A 19892-nucleotide genomic window follows, 5' to 3' on the forward strand; every position below is an offset into this window, starting at 1 on the left:
GATTTTATTTATTGAAGCCAATATCGGCACAGCTACTACTCGCGCACTAAAGACAACAATTTATTACAAGAGGTTTCAGTCTCTTTCACAGTCGATTCGAGTCACGAGCGAAATCGCACGCGGCAGTTTGTCGACTATCGGCTCCTCGGTCCTCTCTGTCACAGCCATTTAGAAATATTTTAATGCCGCTTTGTATATCCTCGCCCTCGCCTTTCCCCCTCCCAGAGAACGAGCCCTTTATGTAACCGCAACTCCTCCGTTTCGTCCTTTGTCTTTCTCTTTTTTCGCCCCGCTCGTTATACTTCTTTCGACCGACATCTCCTTACTACTGGTTATTTTAATTGGATCTTCGTCGAAACTTTTTCACCCCCACCCGTCCCAATCTCCAATTCTTTCACGATTCCTTGAACACGCTTCTCTCGATTTTTGTGCGTATCGCCTTAAAGAATTCCACGGAAGAATTGACCAGTGCGTGTTTTTATTCGTGCTTCTTCGTATGTATAATTCAATATATTTCGTGAAAGAATATATCTTCTTAATATATTGAAACCTCCACATATACTTTGAATTTTTTCGATTAGGCAGACTCAATCATTACTTTTTTTTCTTATTACAGTTTGATATTTCGGAAAGTAACGTTTTAATTTTTTTGATTCGGAACATAACTTGTTTTATATAATTAATTAAGAGAGAAATAATTTTTTTTCAAGATTTGATATTTTATTATAATGAATGAACTATAAAGTAGGAATATATTTTCGAGAGAGACAGAAACCTCCATGTTTTCCGCAACAAATTTGTCGCATCAGCATTACGAGAGTGTGTGATAAAAATCCTACCGAGATACTACGTTGTCTGCGAGAGTTTGCGGGCAGTTTTATGTCTCGGAGAACGACCGCGATAAGTTTCCACTGACACGGTGTTCACGAGAAGATGCGATGTGGACAGATGCGAAAATCATGTCACATCCAACACGCACGCTGTCGCGCGCGCTTACTGTGTCGTTATTTATATTCTTAATAAGGCACAAAAAAATTTTCGATCCCATTACCGTTAATAAGAAGTTAAAAATTATGTTCAATAATTATATTCAGTAATCGTAAAAAAAAATTTGTTTAGAGCCCGTTGTATCGAATCAATTTAAGTTATTGTAGTTGCCTAAATACACTAGTACAATTTAACTCAATCCATACACAAGCATATGGTATGACAATCTTCTAAAAAATTCAATTTAATTCAATATTTTGCAGAAAAAGATAAATCTTTTCTTTAACGCGGACTATTTAGCAAATCTCTGGCAACGCTCTTCGTAACGTCGGCGATGGTCGATGCTGAGTCAGCGCAAATATGTGTAGCACGCTGCTTTTCTGTGATCATTATCCCCGATCTGCGCGAATCTTTAGTCCACGCTCAGAATAGCTCTGGAATAGAGAGGGACATTCCTTCTTAAATCCTCTTCTCTTTTTTTTTCACACGCGAATTGGTACATCTGTATGCGCGAGCCATAATAAGCGCCAGTGCATCTACCGCACCCGCATCGGATGAAGACAGAACTCCACTACCGAACCGAACTCACCGAATGGTATTACCACTATCCTCACCACGGGAGGCCCCCGGTCCGGAGTCCGGGTTTACTTTAACACTGTCGGATCTTAATTTAATCCCTCTCTGTCCTCCTCCCTCTTCCTCGCCATCCCCCTCCCTGTCTCTCACTTGCTACGAAAGCGATGCGAGGGACCGGCTGCGGCTGCGATGCATCGACGCGCCACTAGAAGCGTGTGTAGTCGTCACGAAATATATTGTGTTAAACAGATACTAAATTGTTTCGTCTCGAGGGTTTTGTCGAAGACCATCGAGCACGCTGCGCGAGATGGACATTCGTAATTGAATGAATCTGACGGGACACGAGAACACTCGTTACACACACATAATTACACGTCAATATCGCTTCGCCGCGGATTTATTATCATTTAAATCGCGCGCGCCGATTAATCGCGACATCAGCCGATATATTAAACAAATAGCTGTAACGGAGAGCCGCGGGAGAGAAAAGCAGGCGCACCGCGTTAAAGTATCCGGCGGACCGAAACGAAAGGATACACGTGAACGTCACGCATGACGATCGCGAACGACGTGTAATCATTATCATAAATATATTAAATCCGATCCAGCGAGCGTTCCTCCTCCGGCTCGGCCTGGGTCGCGACGTGATCGTTCAATTTCCGCGCCATCGCGCCGGAAGACAAACGATCGGCGGTTCTCGTTACGCGCTCCGTGGACCGTCTGTTGCACCGATAGAATCCGATATGTGCCCCGGTCGCGAGGAGATTCCCGCGTCCGAAAAGTGACACGCACACCTACCGGTGCTTACAATGTACGAGCCCTTTCACGAGCTATTTGTAAACGTCAGCAGGTCTCTCTCGAACTCTGACGCGCGGAGGCGCTCCTTTTCAAAAGTCAGCCGCTTCACACAAATATCCTTCCGTGAACGTGTACGTCTACTCTAGCTATGGATAGCGTATATATTTGAGAAATATCTCGAGTTCTGTGAAAATAGAGGAGAACGGATCTCTCTTTCAGAGAGGAAGCTACTTATTATTATCTTCGAACCCAGGTAACTTATTATTAACTTTTCGGTTCGAAATAAGGACTGTCGAGATTCATACATTCGTTACATCGGTATTGGAAGGTCTATAAAGACTTGATTCCATTCCTATCATATGAACGAACGTATGGGATAGCGGGGGAATCCTGCTCCAGGGCTATATCTCTTCGTGATCGATGAGGACCCTTCCACACCTGCGTATTATGCCTCTTGCGTACGATCACTTGGAAATCGTAATTTAGATTGATACCTGACGTTTCGTTAAGTATATCGCGGCGTTTAAGTGCCGGGATGCACTTTTATCGATAGGATTTCGAGGCGCGATAGGTGATGATGGATGGCCGTCAGTTCCGTGGAGAGATTACTATCTTTATAGTCTTCTCCTAGCGCCGATCTTGTACCATAATATATATGAAGAGTGCAGAGTATGATTAATTCAAGAATGCTACATTGTAAAAAATACTATCGGAATAATACTTCTTAATCTTTTTTTAAAGGCTTGTGGGTGCGAATCAGAATCTTTTGATGCCAAATTAACAACATCATTGTTGTTGGCTTGAATATTAATATATAATATAATTAATAGCAAAAGATTTTTACAGTGCAAGAAAAATAATATTAATGATATGAAATCATATAATTTTATAAGAGCGTCGCTATATATTTTTGCATTCGAATCTCTTAAATCTGAAATTTTCAAATAATTTGAATTCGAATCATAGATAATCAACTCGATATCGAATCAAATTTTATATGATTTGATTTATATGTAAATAGTTCGTCTCTAGGTTGTATACTAAAAATCAAAATTTGTTGAAAAAATTTAGTCCATATCTTCAACCAAATATTGAGTTGGTTTAGTTAAATTTTTGATTAAAAAATTTGAATAAATTATATTTTTTTGTGCAACTAAATAATTATTGAATCAACTAGATATTTATTATAGTTGATTGTAGCGGACTAAATATTTTAGTTTTTCAACAAATTTTTGTTCTTAGTGCGGCAACAGGCAGTAATTATTCAGGACAAATATTAAAGCTCTCACATAATTTGTCGTACGATAGTCCCTATAACAAATGTAAAAAAAATGCAGTTCGAAAACACATGCGGTACGCCGTTCTCGGTTTAAGCTCGAATAACTTTGAAAACGATGATTACTTTTTTTAATCAACTGAGAAGCTGTCATGTTACATTTCCTGAAGGGAAACGCGATATCTGCGCGACGACACGATGTTCAGCGATGTCTGTATATCGTTCACCATTCTGCCTTGCATCATTAATTTCTGATAATCTGCAACGTGTTCAACAAGACGACAGATCCAACGTCGGACCGAGCGCGTCAAAACATCGCGTTTATTAAAAGCACTTCAATCGAATATTTTTCTCTCTCCTTTTTTTATCTCCTCCGGTAACTATCACCGATTACTTTGTCAAAAATTTTTAAACGGCTAATCGGGAATTTATCGCAGTCGGGAAATTATGCAGCTACATTGTAATTACATTAAGCTTAATTCCGTCGGCTCTTTCTCACTTCATCGGTACGGATTTTACACGGGATGGGCCTCAGTCGGTCGCGCCGACAAAATGATCTCGTTTCCGCCGCGCGACGATGATAGTCCGATCGGCCTTAATCTCTGTCGCATCGCCGCTTCATTCATCCACTTAGCGCGCTCATTATGCGGCGCGGCCGGTAGCCAAGCGGCTCGTAAAACACAACGAGCACTCTCCGCGACCGTTTCGTACGGGCATAACATTAAATTCGGTCAGTCCGCAATCACGCGTTACGCGCCGCATTACATAAACGTTTCATTTCGTTCGACGTCCGTAATTAGCTCTGAATGACGGCCGTTCTTGTGCATATTAAATCATTAACGTGTTTATGTAACCGGGCATTAAGTTGCGGAGGAAATTCCAATCACCTCCGTTAATCGCTATCAATCTTGACCGATTGAACCGCAGGGATTGTGATTCGAGTCTACAACGTACCGATACTTTCTACTCTCGATGTTATCTTTCGAGTTATCGATATTAAGAAAAAAAAATGCTAAATAGTATTTAAACAAAGTATTAAGTCCTTGTGATCGGTACACATGTACGTATACGTGTACAGGGTGTCTATAAAGTCTTTCCATCTTCTAAATTTCGGAAACGATTTAAAACGATTATGATAGACCGCAAAATTCATATCGTATTCAATCATTTCGAGATTCGCTATTTTTTTAAAGTTGGAAAAGAAAAATAGTTCTCGAAAAAATCGAATATTTTACGATTTTTCATAATTTTGAGCCGTCTCCGAAATACAGGGGATGAAGATGACTTTATAGACACCCTGTATGTACTGTTTTACAGACACACGTTTCTACATCGCGACCTTATTGTGACCATGACAAAATGACGAAACCCAGCGCTTATTTCGAAGGCTCTCGGACAATTTGCAGGCAATATACCGTGCCGATCGTAGATTGCGCCGATTCGCTAATGACGATCTCATAAAATGTCGCGTTATCGTTATTATCCACGTGTACGTCCGATTCTGTTCGTTGAAGGCGAACAAGAAAGTAGTTCACGAACGTCCGATACGGGGAACGGAGTTGCTCACTAATAACACTCGCGAGGAAAACGAAACCAAAAACAACATATGCGGGGAATTTTGTTATTACAAAAGATGTATGTCCATTTTCGTTAGAAAAATAATCGTAGCTTGGCAACGTTAAATGACTTTGGTTACACGAACTTTTTAAATTAGTTTTCAATGTTGCTTCCACTTTGCTCGTTAATAACGAAATACCTCGCGCATAAATCTTTTTCTGCTATCTCTTTCTTTATATCGGTTATTAATTATTTTGTTAATTCAACCTCGGAACTTTTCGCATCTTTATCTTCTGCAGGAGACGCGACGTCGTCGCGTGCATAAATCGATTACGGTCGTGAGACTCGTCGCGCCTTATCGCGAACTCGGCGCGCGAACATTCGACTTTGACGCGGTATGACGGGCTTTCAGCACGTGTCCGAGTCACGCGTATTGCGACCTCGCGAGAATCTCCCTTCCGATCCCTTTGCTCGTTACTTCGTCGAATAGCGATCGTAATCGACGCTGCAATTTGCGTACGCACTCTAGCCTCGGGCGGCTATCGATTAACATTTTCACTTGTGCCGCGCAGTATAATCGAGGAGCGTTGACAGCTTTCTTACACGTTATCTGAGATTACCGGCAGATAAAATGGAAATGCGTCGTTAGTAATTTGATTGTTTATTAAAGTTTTTCTTCGCATCGCGCAATTCAAGTACATCGATTTGCCTCAATCCTAACTCTGGAACCTTAAGGTACCATTATGGACACTCGGTGTCCAAAAGATTTCTATCCAAGCGGAAGTTTCTTAAAATTTTAAAGGTATTGAATTATCTACATTTTATTATTATTATTTTTTTTTTTTCAAAAAATGAAGTACACATATTTGTAATAGAAACTTGAAAGTACGTTCGAATTGTTAGAGATTTTTTTAACCACTTTAAATAGATCAAAAAATGATCGAAATTGGGACTCATAATAATACCAAGAAGGTGCGGCTCTTCTTAGATGGTAAGGTAATTTTTGTATTTATTATCGATTTTAATTTTGCGCAAGTTAATTTAGTATCGTAATTTAATAAAGCTGTTTCTCACCTCGTTCGCCGTGGCTCCTGGATGTGCCCAAGAATGAGAAGGGCTATCGCGATCGTCGCGATATCACCGCGACGCATCTCTTACATCACAATCACCTTGTTGTTATTGAATGTAAAAAAAAAAAAGAGGAAAAACGGATGTGCACGCGACAAAGTTTTACGCTTCCGCGACCAGCGGATGACCGACGCACACCGGAAGTCGATCGTTCGGAACTGGGATCGACCCCGTTCCGTTGTCGAGTCGGATCATGTGAGGCACTTGCCGCGTGTGAAGTCTCCGTTACCGCTCGACGAGCACGGTACCGTCTCTCACTGTCAGGCTCGCTCGTCGCCGGACGTATTTTACAGCATGGAAACTTTGTCTTTGGTGTTTGCTCAACACCGGCCTCGAGCGACGTCGTGAGAAGTTTCTTGTCGCGATTTCGATCACTGTAATCACTCCGCGTTCTCGTTAGCACCTCGCAGCGGCGCAAAGCCGCGCGCGCACGTGCACGCGTACCGGACAGGTGCGAAAGAGCCGAACTGCAGAGCCAACATTTGGATTTTCTAAAGTGTTTGCGCGCGTTTTAAAACTCTACGGGTCCCGCGCCGAGTATTTACGGTCCCCAAATACTCTTTCCCGAGTGAGAGAGAAAGAGAGGCGTTCTCCCCTCGTAGCGGTGACTAAGCGGCCGAACGATTCGTTTCTCGCACAGGTATCTCCGAATCGTGCGTATCGATCGCGTATCGCGTGCCGCGGGTGGTACTTCCATCGGTGATAATTGAGTTCGGACTCGCGCAGAGGGCTCGCGATCCGTAAATTCGATCAGCGGGTGGTCTCACACAGCTCCGCGATCACGAAGGTAAAACGGAGTCGTCGTCGTCGTCGTCGTGCGTGTGCACTCGCGTTTCTTTCCAAAGCGATTTGCCGCGGTATCGCGTGGAATGTAGCTTTAAGTAAGATTTACTCGATTCACCTTAATGAGGCGCGATCCGGCCGACTCGATCTTAGAAAGTCGGCTATCCTAACCCGGTAGACGCGTTTATCTGGAAGAAACGGCGGATCGGTTATCCTAACGAGCGAGCGACGATCGCGCGCGGGTCTCGTTAGCAAATAGATACCAATTAAAAAGATAACTAAGTACCATCATTATCGGCGCGGTGTACTTTATACCCGAGTTCTCGATCGTCAGATCGCAGATTACACGGCTCACGCGACGCGCTATCGCCGAGGAACGACGATCTTTTGCCGTCTCACGCGAGAATGTCGGCCGATTGTCATCGCCGAGGAGATCGTCGTCGTCGCCGTCGCCGCTGCCACCGCCGCCGCCGCCGTCGTCGTCGTCGTCGTCGTCGTCGTCTCGTTAACGATTTCGATGCCGAGGAAACTTATCGGCCGGCTCATCATCGTCACTCCCGCGCGCGAGACGCCTAACGATCCTCTCCTCCGTCGCCGCCGGCGGAGATCGCGCCGGCGAGATCGCGTAAACTGCAAAAACCGGTGATCGATCGTCCGGCAGTCACGAGAGAGACGTGTTCGCTTCGCATCGCCTCGCGGTTACTCCTCTTCTTCCGTCGTCGTACGCCGCTGGGCTCGAAGAATTCCAGCGCTCAAAGAGCACCCTCCCCGAGACGAGAGGAGCTCTGCTACCGGTTCTTATTGTCTCGTTGTCTTATTGTTCCGCCGTGTTAGTCCCTTTGAATCCGCGCCTTGTCGACTTGGAGCACCTCGTCGCGAACAAAGCCGCGCGAAGAATATCCCTTGTGAAGCTCCTTTGCGCCACTTCCTGTCCGGTGTGCCCTGTTTTGTTGGATCGGCAACCCTTGGTACGGTACCCTAGAGAGCGCGTCGCGCAATCGGCGATCGTTGGTCAATGCTCGTTTCATTAGCGTTCGAATCGAGCCGACGTCGCCTCGCAACTAACAGTGTGATCCAGATTCTAGCGATCGATCGTCTCTCTGCGCTTCACAGATCGACACTCGCAAGAGCCGACGTCTCTCTTCACGCGTCACCGCTTCGAGGTCATGTCGTTCGTTGCGCGTCGTTATTCATCTTCTATCCACACGAAAGAGATGTCATCGTCTCCGTATATCAAAGATCGATAAGCGCTCCTTCCAGACGACAAAAATTCTTTCGATCAGCAGAGAGAGAGAGCGAGAGGGAAAGAGCGAGAGAGAGTGTGTGCATGTTCGAATAAAGCGCAGAAGAACGTGCCTATCGAACGATCTTTAATGTACGATTATTCAGCTGATCATCAATCGCGGGATAAGATCGTCGATCCGTTTGTGTCGTGTCGCGTGCACAACGCCGGCACGCGTGCGGGAACTGGAACAGAGGGTAACTGTGCAAGGTGTGCGATACAACCTGGTGCTCAAGGTAACCACCACCACTACCGCTACTGGCACCGGCACCACTACCGTCACCACCACCACCACCACCACCACCACTGGCAGCACCGCCACCATCACCACCACCACCACCACCACCACCATCGGCACTATAACCAACGGCACTGCGATCGCCGGCTACAAGTTCCTGTCATGGGAAGCCAGCCACCGGTGGAGGGTTACGTGTAACTCGTGGAGAGTTCGACGCAGAGCAACGCGTCGCGCGCGCATGGGAATTTGAACGAGCGGGCAGAAAGTAAAGCGCGTGTTCGGTCGAGAGGAGGGCCCGCGATGGACTGGCCTCGGCCACAACCCGAGTCCTCCTACCTTTAGGATCAGGTCTCGCAGCTACGATGTTACCTCTACGATCCTACCTCCTCGCATATCTCAGCCTCTCCTTCTCGCTCTCTTGCTTCCCGCTCGCTTCTTTCTTGTTTCTCGTTCTTTCCATCTCTCTTTCTCTCTTTCTCGCTCTCCCCCTTCCTCCCACCGCTCACCCTATCACTCTCTTGCTCTTTTCTTTCGTTCTTACTCTCTTCCTGCTCTCTACTTTGCTTCTCCGTTTCATTTCCACCCGGTTCCCCGTTACCTTTCCTCCAGCATTGCTGCTGCGCGCGTTATATCCTCTCGGTCACTCTTCTCGCTACTTGCTGACCACTCGTTTTGCTTTAGTTTGAAAGTTACTCACCCGCCCGCCGCCCGCCGATGTTCTCTCGAACACGCCAGATCATCGTACATCTATATCCGCGAAACCGCCATTGCGGATTTGTGCCATTGCATGCCTTCGATCGCACGCCAGATAGCACGGCGATGATGCGCGAGAATCACAAACGCTTGTTACTGTCTCGATGTACGATATCCGTTTTAATGGACATCGAGCCTTTCAGCTTCGCACGATGAAAAGATATCGATTTTAATGCAATCGAATATTTATATTACTTTACATCGATTGTACATTATGGTGATTTTTGTTATCAGTTGATGCAACGGCTGCAAGCATAGTAATTTGCATAAAACATAACATTCCTATTTAGAATTTAATGAGAATATATAATAACAATAATTTTTATACACCATTTTTTGCATAATGTTATTTTTGCATAAAATTATACATTTCATGCTTTATATATATAATATAGAATTAAATGGACAATCGAATCGTATTTACAGAGATATAAATTCGAATTGTTTAATGTTAAAGATTGGGTCGAGGGCCCGATTAAGTTGTTCGATTAATTGAATCCGTTCAGCATGAGCGGGATAATTGACTACTCGTACACCTACGTCCGGGAGAAGGTCAGTTCCTGTCGAGTAACTTTTTCTTTATGGTGCTATGCATTGTGCTTAAATTTATTAACTTCAACGTGGGTTCAGTTTCACAAATTATAGCCCGAAAGCTTTACGAGCTGCGTACTCGAGAATTGAGACTGATGGAACGAATTGATCACTTTAAGATAAAGCCACGTAACTTTGGAAGATATAATAGTTGTAACGGGATTTGTTATTATATTCACACACACACACACACACACACGCGCACGCACGCACGCACGCACACGCACAAATAAGACACGCAAAATTACATTTGATAATTATCTTGCTATATATGCTATTTGCATTTTAAATGAAAAGTTGTTATTCAAAGAAGTGTAAAAACTGAGCAAAGCATAAATTATTCCTATAATATTATATAACCAAGAAACTGAGAAACCCGAGAATGACGAACAATATACATCTGCAAAAAGTTGATCCTATTGTAGGCATGCTTTGTTTCGATCGGTCTGATCGGTCTTATTAACTCGAGATAGACACGCGATATGTGCGAAAGATGTGCTTTATTCGGCTGACGAGTACACAACGGCACACTTAAATAATTGCTCGAGATAAGGCAAATGTCCCAATAACTGGACATATAACGATATAGAGATTTAAGATTGTTGAATTTTTATAAAGATTTTCACAGTATAAAGTGATAATTAATTAAGTTATAATTATTTAATTAATTGAAATGTGAAATGTAAGATGTAATTATTACAAAGCATCTAAATATGTAGATAATTTAATATATTCCTTTTTTAATGCACTTTGAATGCACCTTTAAATATTTGTTCTTGCATTGTTTATAAAATAAATGCAAAAGATATCACCTTAAAAAAATTTTAAGAAGACCGTTGAAAATCTAACCTAGTAGTTCTGTAACAAATTAATTTTCCAATATATAAAATAATATGTACCTTATCAATATCTTGAAGTATTTAAAGATTAAAACAACTTAAAGATTAAACAATGAAATTTTTACATTATAATAAAAGAAACATTTTTGAGATTAATAATAATAAATTGTTGCCTAAGTATCCGCATATAGGGACATGTTCAGTCACTGGAACATTTACCTTACTACCTAAATGATCTTCGCGATGAGATCCGATTGCTCATATCGAGGAAGGGAATTTTAAGGACATTATTCTCGAGCTACTTCGTTGCTCGGAACGAATCGATCATCAAACGTCGCACTCGGGAATCCACGTTGGATATGCGACTGATACGTGGCGGAAAGAGAACGGCGAAAATAAAATAACTTAAACAAGGCAACTGTGAGACACACATGACTTACGCATTCGGCCCAGTTTTACAGCTTTTTCTCTTCTCTTTCCTCCATTACGTTCGACAATCAGAGAAGTTATTGGTGCCGTCGGGATACTGTTCGTGACATCGGAAATTAGTATGTTGAACTCTTGGCAATTTTCTGCCCTCTTATAGTCCCGTGGCATGCAAAATACCCGCCACGGCCGATATACATGCACGGTGAGCAAAGTATATGCACGCGGGCGATGAAAATTTTATTCAGAGGACGGATCTCTCGTTGTGCCCCGCTTGGAGTTCCCTTTGCCGTTCGAGGAAACAAGCGTGCCGTATAACAACCAAGGGGGCCCCTTGAGCGAATTCCATTAATTATATACCATTACGTCGTAATTGTACGCCATATGTTTTCGGTTTTAAGGGGGTCTCGTCGAGTCGGGTCGCCGTCTCACGTGCACGCCTCACGACGATCCGATGCTGTCAAGACGGGGAGAAAAAGAAATAAGGTGATCGCTCGAACGATCCACGGCAACGCTACAAAATACGCGAGCTCGATTTTCGAAAAGAAAAGATCCCGACGAGGATCCGAAGGACGCGCGAAACCGTCTTCGACTGGAGCACACTTAATTTAAGTATACCTTCCTCGCCTTGTTACTAGACGCGTCTCTCGACTACCTATTTGCCTTCTCCGTTTCTAGGATCTCGAAATTATATGCTATTGGAAAAATTGGAGCGTACAGTATAGGTATAATAAATGCGAGGTTGATGTTAGCGAACGAGGCGATTCTCGTCCGCGACAATAACGCTCTATCACTTTATTTGTGCGAGCCGGACAAACGACAGGAAACATGTCTGGCTGAACAGAATGACGCATTCGATTGGCGACCAACAAAAAAAGGCTCGTTCACGTAGGATTGAATTTTCTCTATGAATGCGCATAAATCGTTGTGTAGAATTATCTGCCGATAATAATAATAATTTTATGTATAATTGTATAATTATGGGACGACAACTACGGGGCAAGCGGATGTACCGGAAGCTGCGATGCGTTACAATTATACGGGATACAGGTATAATACACATAAAACACGAGTAAAAGCTGATCGAGACAAAGCCGTCATAATAATTCGTTGTGAATTTCCTTTTTTATATTCATCTTGTTAGCTACCGGCCAGAGCCCTCGTGATTTCCTCCGTCGAGTCCTCTCTTGCGCGGATAACGGACGAGCACCGTAAAAATGTTTACAGCCCATCGTGAATTTCGAACGCGTGGTTTTCACGCTGTAGCACTTTAACGGAATATCATCAGCTTTACGATATAGTCGGTAATTTATAATACCGTTTAATTAACGACTCTTTGCGCACAATGCGACGTAATAACGCTGTCGTCGATGTTGCGACAATACGCTGCCACAAATCTCACGATCTCCCGCAGATAATTCACGAACGCGTGAATCACCATCGCATTTAAACATCGCAGTTCTCAGTAAACGCTACAGCGTTAAAACACACCAAAAGACTTTATTTTTTTTAATTATTTTATTTTTTAGTCACTTTCGTGCGTGCACGTCTGACATACTTTCTGGCCCGTGACATTTAATGCCGCGGTTTACAAAGCGACAGCCTGTTCTCATTATCACGATAAAATTCAAGCTACGTTACACCTGCGGCGAGGTTCAAGGATTTTCTCGTGGCCCCGCCCTTAGATAAATTACCTCGGAGTCTCTAATTCGAGCCGCATAATGCCGGGAACCCCGCGGTCGTGTTAGGTCGTTTATGACTCCATTATTAGTCGGACGATCGGTGGTCGAAATATAAAGGTATAACAAATACTCGAAATTATTAAGACGAATAGCTTCCCTCTAACTCGTTGGGTTTACCGAAAATTCTAATTCAAAGTTCTAACTCGTTAAGTTTACCGAAAATTCGAACTCACGGTACTAAATCTGAACAAAATCAGCTGTGACAGTAAGATATTTAAAATATTTTCATATTTGTGTTCACATTTATAAAAAAAAAAAAAAAGCAGTCATTAACACTTTTCCTCGGAAGAATCTTTTTCAGAGAGAAAAAAATTTCGACTCGCTTATATTCTCTTAAGATAGCGGGGCCCGTCCCGAATAGAGTAAACACGTTTCCTCCGCGGTGTCGTTGTTAAGGCCTCTCTCGAGAAAGGGCCTACCCCAATCTTTTATATCTCAGCGGATACAATACCGTCAGGAGGCCCAAACTGGCTAGCAATGTAGAAGACATTGTACCCGACAAACATCTGCTCGAAATACAAACCGCTAATAGAAGTGCACAAAGAGATATCACTAAAGAAAAATAGGGCGACAAAAAGCGTAGGGGAAGCAAGCGAAATTCGAACGAAAACGGGGCGAACAGCCCCGTGTCGAGGATGTAACGAAAAAAAAGGAGAATAAAAGAACTGATTGAGAAGTTTACTCTAAAAAGGGTTTACGGAGTAAATAGCGACGTTTCAGCGACAAAAGAGATTCGATCTTGTGTTTAAAAAAAAGAAGACAGAATAAATCGCATCTGGAAATTCAATCTCTCGGAAGCGTTACCGTGAGAGTCTCACGATTAGAAATCTTCTTATACCTCCTGCCGCGCTCTCATAAATCAACCGATGGCGGAATCTGCGAGAAAGCGAGGATTTTTTTAAAAGAGTTTTCCATACGCGGAAAGGCGCGCAATCGTCGCGATTACGCGCGTCCGGTTCTATGCATGAGCGTCGCTTTTGGAAGAGGCGACTCTCGAGGCGATCCCGAAGAAGGAACCGAACGAAGTAGAAAAAGAACCGCGTGCGGAAAGGGTGGAAAAAGAAACTGTTCCTAGTCATTGGTTACCAACGCAGACGCGAGCGACTCCTTTCCAGCGTGGGTCGACGGAGAGTATTTAATAGGAAGCAACGAGCAACAGGTACGAGCGAGCTCGCCTTGGGTTACGCCCATTCCGACTCGCGCTTCTCGTCGTACGGCCGCTATTTTCTCTTTATTGGCGTGGCTTTTCTCCCTTCTACGATCTTTCTCGCCGACCGGAAAGCGCCGTCATGATCTCGCACTCGGCCGACTGGCGCATTCGAAAACATCTCTCTCTTCTCTCGCCCGGCGAGACCGATACTAGAAAGCTCGAGTAATAAAATATATACACGCGTCCATGGACATCTTAGGTGAGAGAGATCAGGAAGTTGCATCTTATAATAATGAGCAATCGTCTATCCCTAATAATGCAACAGAAATCAGTAGTCTGCAAACTGACACACTTTGTGACAAAAGATGGAAAAGATGAATCCACGGTATGAGACTGAAATTAATTGCTTCGTGCAGGATGCGAATCCCTTGATTATTCTCGTCATTTCTCACACCCTGCAAGGCGCACGTCTAAACGTCCGGCGAAGGACCAGGACGGCTGTTGCGAATTCGCGGTAGGTGCTCTCGCGAGACGAAACTAATTTTCCACGAGCAACGATCGCCACTACGTTGATTGTTTTTGTTACCGACGTCTCGGACGCCTCGGAGAAAGAGAAGAGAGAGCAAGAGAAAAAGTGAGAAAGAGAGAGAGAGAGCATAAAGGAGGGGTGGGAGAGAGAAATTTTAAGGAGCGAACGAAACGGAATCCCGTGATGGGCTCTCGGGATCTTTTTAAAGTGCCGCGGTCTTCCGATAATTAGAGGGCAGCCATTGTTACATCGGGGCTCTCGAGTGGAGGGAGAGAAATGGGATGAGAGAAAGAGAGAGAGAGAGGAACGCGAGAGGAAAGAGAATCGGCGAGAGGAGAGACGGCGAAACGAGACTCTCGGAGAACGGAGAAAAAAAAAGTCTCGTCCTACCCCGCCACGGAAATACATGATTTTAAGAGCCGCCACACGATGGAGACTGTAAACGACGTGAGTGAAATCGAAAGAGGAACACCACGAGGAGGAACACCACGAGCGCGAAGACGCGAAAAGATCGTGAGAACGAGAGAAAATGATGGTGTCGAAAGCAGAGGCGCGCCGTTTGGGATCAGCGGCGCGAGGAAACGCGCCAGGTGAACACATTCGAGATAACTGATTTAACACTTTTCAGAAAAGCTCGCGCGCGATAACGCGTTTCGATCTGACTACCTTTGCGCATATGGCGAGCGTCATGAATATGTGTCACATTGAGACTGTTTTAATTAAGATAACTGTTCCAATTACCGCCGCTTTTTACAATTGTAGTTGTTTTAATGTTACATTTAAATATAAATATAATAAATACGTGACAGTACACGAAATTGTGCAGAAATAATCGGAGGAGAGAGAGGAGGGGAAATATTCATAACATTTTGACTGGTAATAGATTCGATACCTTACATTTTTATTTTTCAAGAAGTGTGAGTGTTATGTAATAAAAATGTTTTAATGTTAAAGATTATCATTATTGAAATAATATTAGAGATAGCAGTGCGGCAGTAATCAAGGGAGAAATAGTATTTAGAATATTGACTGGTAATAAGTTCATATTTTATCTCTTTTATTATGTTAAATCAATCAGTTTTTGAGCTTGCACTTATTTTTGTGTATATTAAAGTTTCTATTTAAATATGAAGATGAAAAAAATGTTTATTATATATTTAAGAAGCTACAAAATAAGCATGTGAAGCGCCAGTAATTGAGACACTTACCTTAAATGATAACATTTAAATAATATTTCTAAATAAATTTATTTCTACTTATAAAAACAAACTTACGAATAAATATACGGAATATATAATATCGCTCGATGCTCAACGAACGTATAAAATGTGAAATCACGGGCGTTTCAGAGATATAAATTTACATCGGTCTTACCTCAGGAGCAAGCATCGAATCTCCCTCATTATGCCGTATCGTAATTAAGCAACTGCGTACTCCATCGCAACCGGCGTGATTATTCCAGGCCGCTTCCTCACAAAGCGGCCGACAGTGCTCGGATATGTAACGACACCACCCGATGAATCACATCGGCAGGCAATTAGCGCGTCCACCGTTTTCATAAATCATCTCCGTCGCGCTCCTTAACGGCGCGATACAAATTGGGCCACTTGGTCCCGTCTGATAATAACGACGGCGCTTTCTCCTCGTGGAGTATCACCTGCGTGCATCGCGTCTTCCACAGTCATACGTCACGCGAATGTCGAGCGACTCGAAAGTTTTCCGAAGATGGAGAGCGCATCGTGTCCCGTCCGATCGATCGATCGACACGTAGTATCATCGATACGACGCCACGCCGTAATTTCCATCCGCGACGTTGCGATGAAATAAAGCCGAGATGCATTTTCTCGAAGTCATTCTCGAATGACTTGCGCTCGCATTTAATCTCGCGTCGGATCGCACGCTGTCTTTAACATGTCCCGACACTTTTACGCTTAGTAGACGACGAAAACACACTGGCGTATCGAGAACGCGTTACGCGCAAAACGCGTCGTCACGTTAACTATTATCTCTATCTACACCGTGTAACATAGATGAAGAGTGTGGAGAGAGACCACGTGAACGATCATAGAGTTTCCAGTTGATTCTACGTGGTCTAACCGAAAATCTCTCGGAGAGCGGTGGATTCAACGTGGTGAACGCGACGACGCGCGAACGAGGCCTCTTCAGCGATTCGGAATTAAGAGCGGCGAGGACGACGCGTCTCGCGGACGAGACCTCGGTGTCTCGCCTGCATGATAATTGGACCAAGTCCCAGGCCACTGTTTCTCTGATAACAGGTTCTCCGCTTTCGGTGCATCGTTTCCAACGCGGCGGCGGTGGCGGTGGCGGCCGTATCGCGGCGCATGCGTTCCCTCTATCCCCTTTGCACCTCGCCGCCCCGACGTCTCATCTCCTCTTTGAAGAGGTCGTAAAGATAATACCCACATGCTAGCCCGGCAGCATCAGCACGGAAAATTTATCCAGATACCATTTCAATGGAGATCGTTCGGTGCGATTAATTAACTCGACGGACGGGCCAGGATCGCAAGCGGCCATCATGAGGGCCGCTGGCATCCGCTCGCGAACGTCAGGCCCCATTGTCATTGTTTATGAGCAACGCGTCTCTCTCTCTCTCTCTCTCTCTTTCTCTTTCTCTCTCTCTCTCTCTCTTTCTCTCTCTCTCGCCCGTCTCTCGAGAAAATCGACGTACGGCTCCGCTTACACGGGCGTAATTAGAGCGGACTTTTCATCGCTCGGACAATACGTGCACGTATTCGAATCGAAATGGGATTAATTTACCCGGGTAAACTGAAACGCGATTGAAAGCACAATTAGCGTTGGTAACGTTGCTACAAGCACTCTTTAGATATCTTTAAAAACGAAAAGAACTCCAGTTTTGAAGTAAATAAAAAGTTGGATACAGATCTGAAAATAATTTTCTTGAACCATCAAGATAATTTGTAAAGGAAAAGCATGATGAGCAATGCTGCAAAAAAATGTTGCCTTTCTAACATCCAGCTTGAGCATCTTACATAATTATTTTGATGGTTTAGCAAAATTATTTTTAAATCCGTATCCAACTAAATGTTTAGAATCTTTAACAAAACTACTAGTTTTTTAGATATCTTATAAATTTATATATTTATACATATATTAATTTATAAATTTACGTATAAATTGATAACTTTTTAAAAATTTATATAAATTTACAATATATTTACAGTCTTAAAAACCGGCAGCAGAATTTAATACAATGTAACAGAAGCAATTTCATAGCAGGTACATTAAAAAATATTTAATGTTGTCAAAAGTGCACTAATTTTCAGGCACATACTTTTCAATCATAGATACTTTAAGTTTAATGTTTAACTTAAAAATATAGTGAAATTCATGACGTTTTTAATAATGTATGTATTATATATGTGATTCAACGGCTTCATGGCTGGTATGAGTTACTACTATATTATTATATTTCCTCTGTAATAATCTATAAACTTATATTATGTTCCGCATGTCGTTGTGAAAGATTTAAGATCCCATTTGCTAAAAGGAAATCATCGTGCTAACAATGGTGTCTCTTCCAGGATTATTTCGGTGTACCTAAGACGCGACCGTGTCTCGCGCTCTTTTTAGTTAACTGCGAGTCGGGTCAATTTAAGCGGTGGTTTCCCCCGTTCCAAATATCCCTGCCTTTACGAGCCATAAAGGGACGAAACTCGCTTTTAGTGGCTATTACACGAATCTCTGGCTCGGCGTAACATTTACGGCTTACGTACCGCGTGTGCGGCAGTCGTTAAAAACATATCGCGCGGTTTGCGTGCCCTCAGTGCGCGAGAGTCCCCTTTACGTTTATAATTAACTACACTCGTTGTCATTTTCCTTCGCAACTCTACGCTCTGGTCCACCTGAACAATAATATATTTATACCTTGGCATCATCGCCGTTAGAATAAATTTCTAACTCTCTCGACATAAAAATACGTTCCGGTTTCTCGAGGCTTGGGGCAGCTTGGATTAGTCTCATTTTACGACACCAGTCCTCAAAGTTCCAGAAAAGATTCCGATCCGTTCTTCGACAGCGCGTTGTGCACGACCCTTTACGTCGATTCGACTCTTTTGTACAAATGCGCAACGGATACGATGTATGTAAAGTATACGAGGGCATAGGAAATACATCGCCGTGTCGGGGTTCTTTGAGAGAAATCACGCGTAGGCGCGGGCGAGGACCCCGTTCGGGCCCCGTATCGCGAGAGAGAATCCGCGACTTATTAGGCACCGACGCCGGTTCAATTTGCAGCCTCTGTTAATACGAGAATCTAGTTCATTTGCTAGAACAATTATCTATCCCGAGTATCTAGCCATTGATCTATCCATCACGCCGATACAATAGACGTCTTTGTCTTAAATTTACATAAGATTTCACGTGTGAGAGGGGTGAATGATGAAAGTTCTGGATCGCGGATTAAGCTATTTATTTACGTAGAGAAGTTTAAAAAGTTACGTAAATTATTATTTTTTTTTTGTTAAATATTGATCATAAAAGTTTCTTAATTATTTCTGAGGACTTAATAGAGAGACAAAGAAGGAAGGAGAATTTTTTTACAGTCACACAAATCCGGTATATTTTTTAAATTGAAAATTATGATAAACGATTCGTATAACTTGAAATACAAGTATAATTGGAAACAAGTGGACGACATTATCTAGAGATGGGCCCTGTCCCGCTCTTAGTTCCTCCCGCTCTTTCTACTCGACTATCTTTCGCCGGAATTTATTGCGTCAACGAGTTGATTATCAAGGAGCCGATCAGAATTTACGCACCTGAGCGATCTCACGCACGACCAAGCGCTTTTTACGCTTCCCTCGTCAGCGTCTATGAATATTAATAAGGTTGGCGGATCGACGAAATCCTCAACGCGCTGGAAGATATTTCTTTCACGGGACGCAGTATTGCAATGAATTCAATTAATTACTACGATCGATTCTTACAAGTAGGCGGTTCGTTCGTAGCCGGATCTGGTCTTGTTGCAAAGTTTATAATCACAAAAAGGTGAAAGGATGAAACTGACTTACATACCGTTAAACTTATTTCCTATTTTTAAGACAGAATCAATCTCTTTATTTTTAGCCACCCACTCCACTCCCTTTATTTTATTTGGCAAACAAGAATAAAAATGTCGATGTTGACACAATTAAAATGACATTTTGTTTTATACACGCTTTTGAAAAGAATGGAGATAACGGCTAAAAATAAAAATA

The 19892-nt window shown here is 43.1% G+C and overlaps 1 protein-coding gene across 4 annotated transcripts in view; it reads right to left on the reverse strand.

The window, feature by feature from the left end:
- LOC105193029 (protein Wnt-7b) overlaps positions 1-19892 on the reverse strand; it is a 64282-nt gene that overhangs the window by 38277 nt on the left and 6113 nt on the right. For 2 of the 4 annotated variants that reach the window (XM_011157348.3, XM_011157347.3), the window contains exon 1: positions 6269-7554. The exons of 1 other annotated variant lie outside the window; for it this stretch is intronic. In XM_011157348.3, coding sequence (XP_011155650.1) covers positions 6269-6345 — 77 coding nt within the window. In that variant the 5' untranslated portion in view covers positions 6346-7554. Of the gene's footprint in view, positions 1-6268; positions 7555-16029; positions 17261-19892 lie in introns of those variants that run through there. One more of the 4 variants, XM_026139029.2, reaches the window with a different exon arrangement.

This window comes from Solenopsis invicta, chromosome 3, assembly GCF_016802725.1.
Source record: "Solenopsis invicta isolate M01_SB chromosome 3, UNIL_Sinv_3.0, whole genome shotgun sequence".
NCBI lineage: Eukaryota > Metazoa > Arthropoda > Insecta > Hymenoptera > Formicidae > Solenopsis > Solenopsis invicta.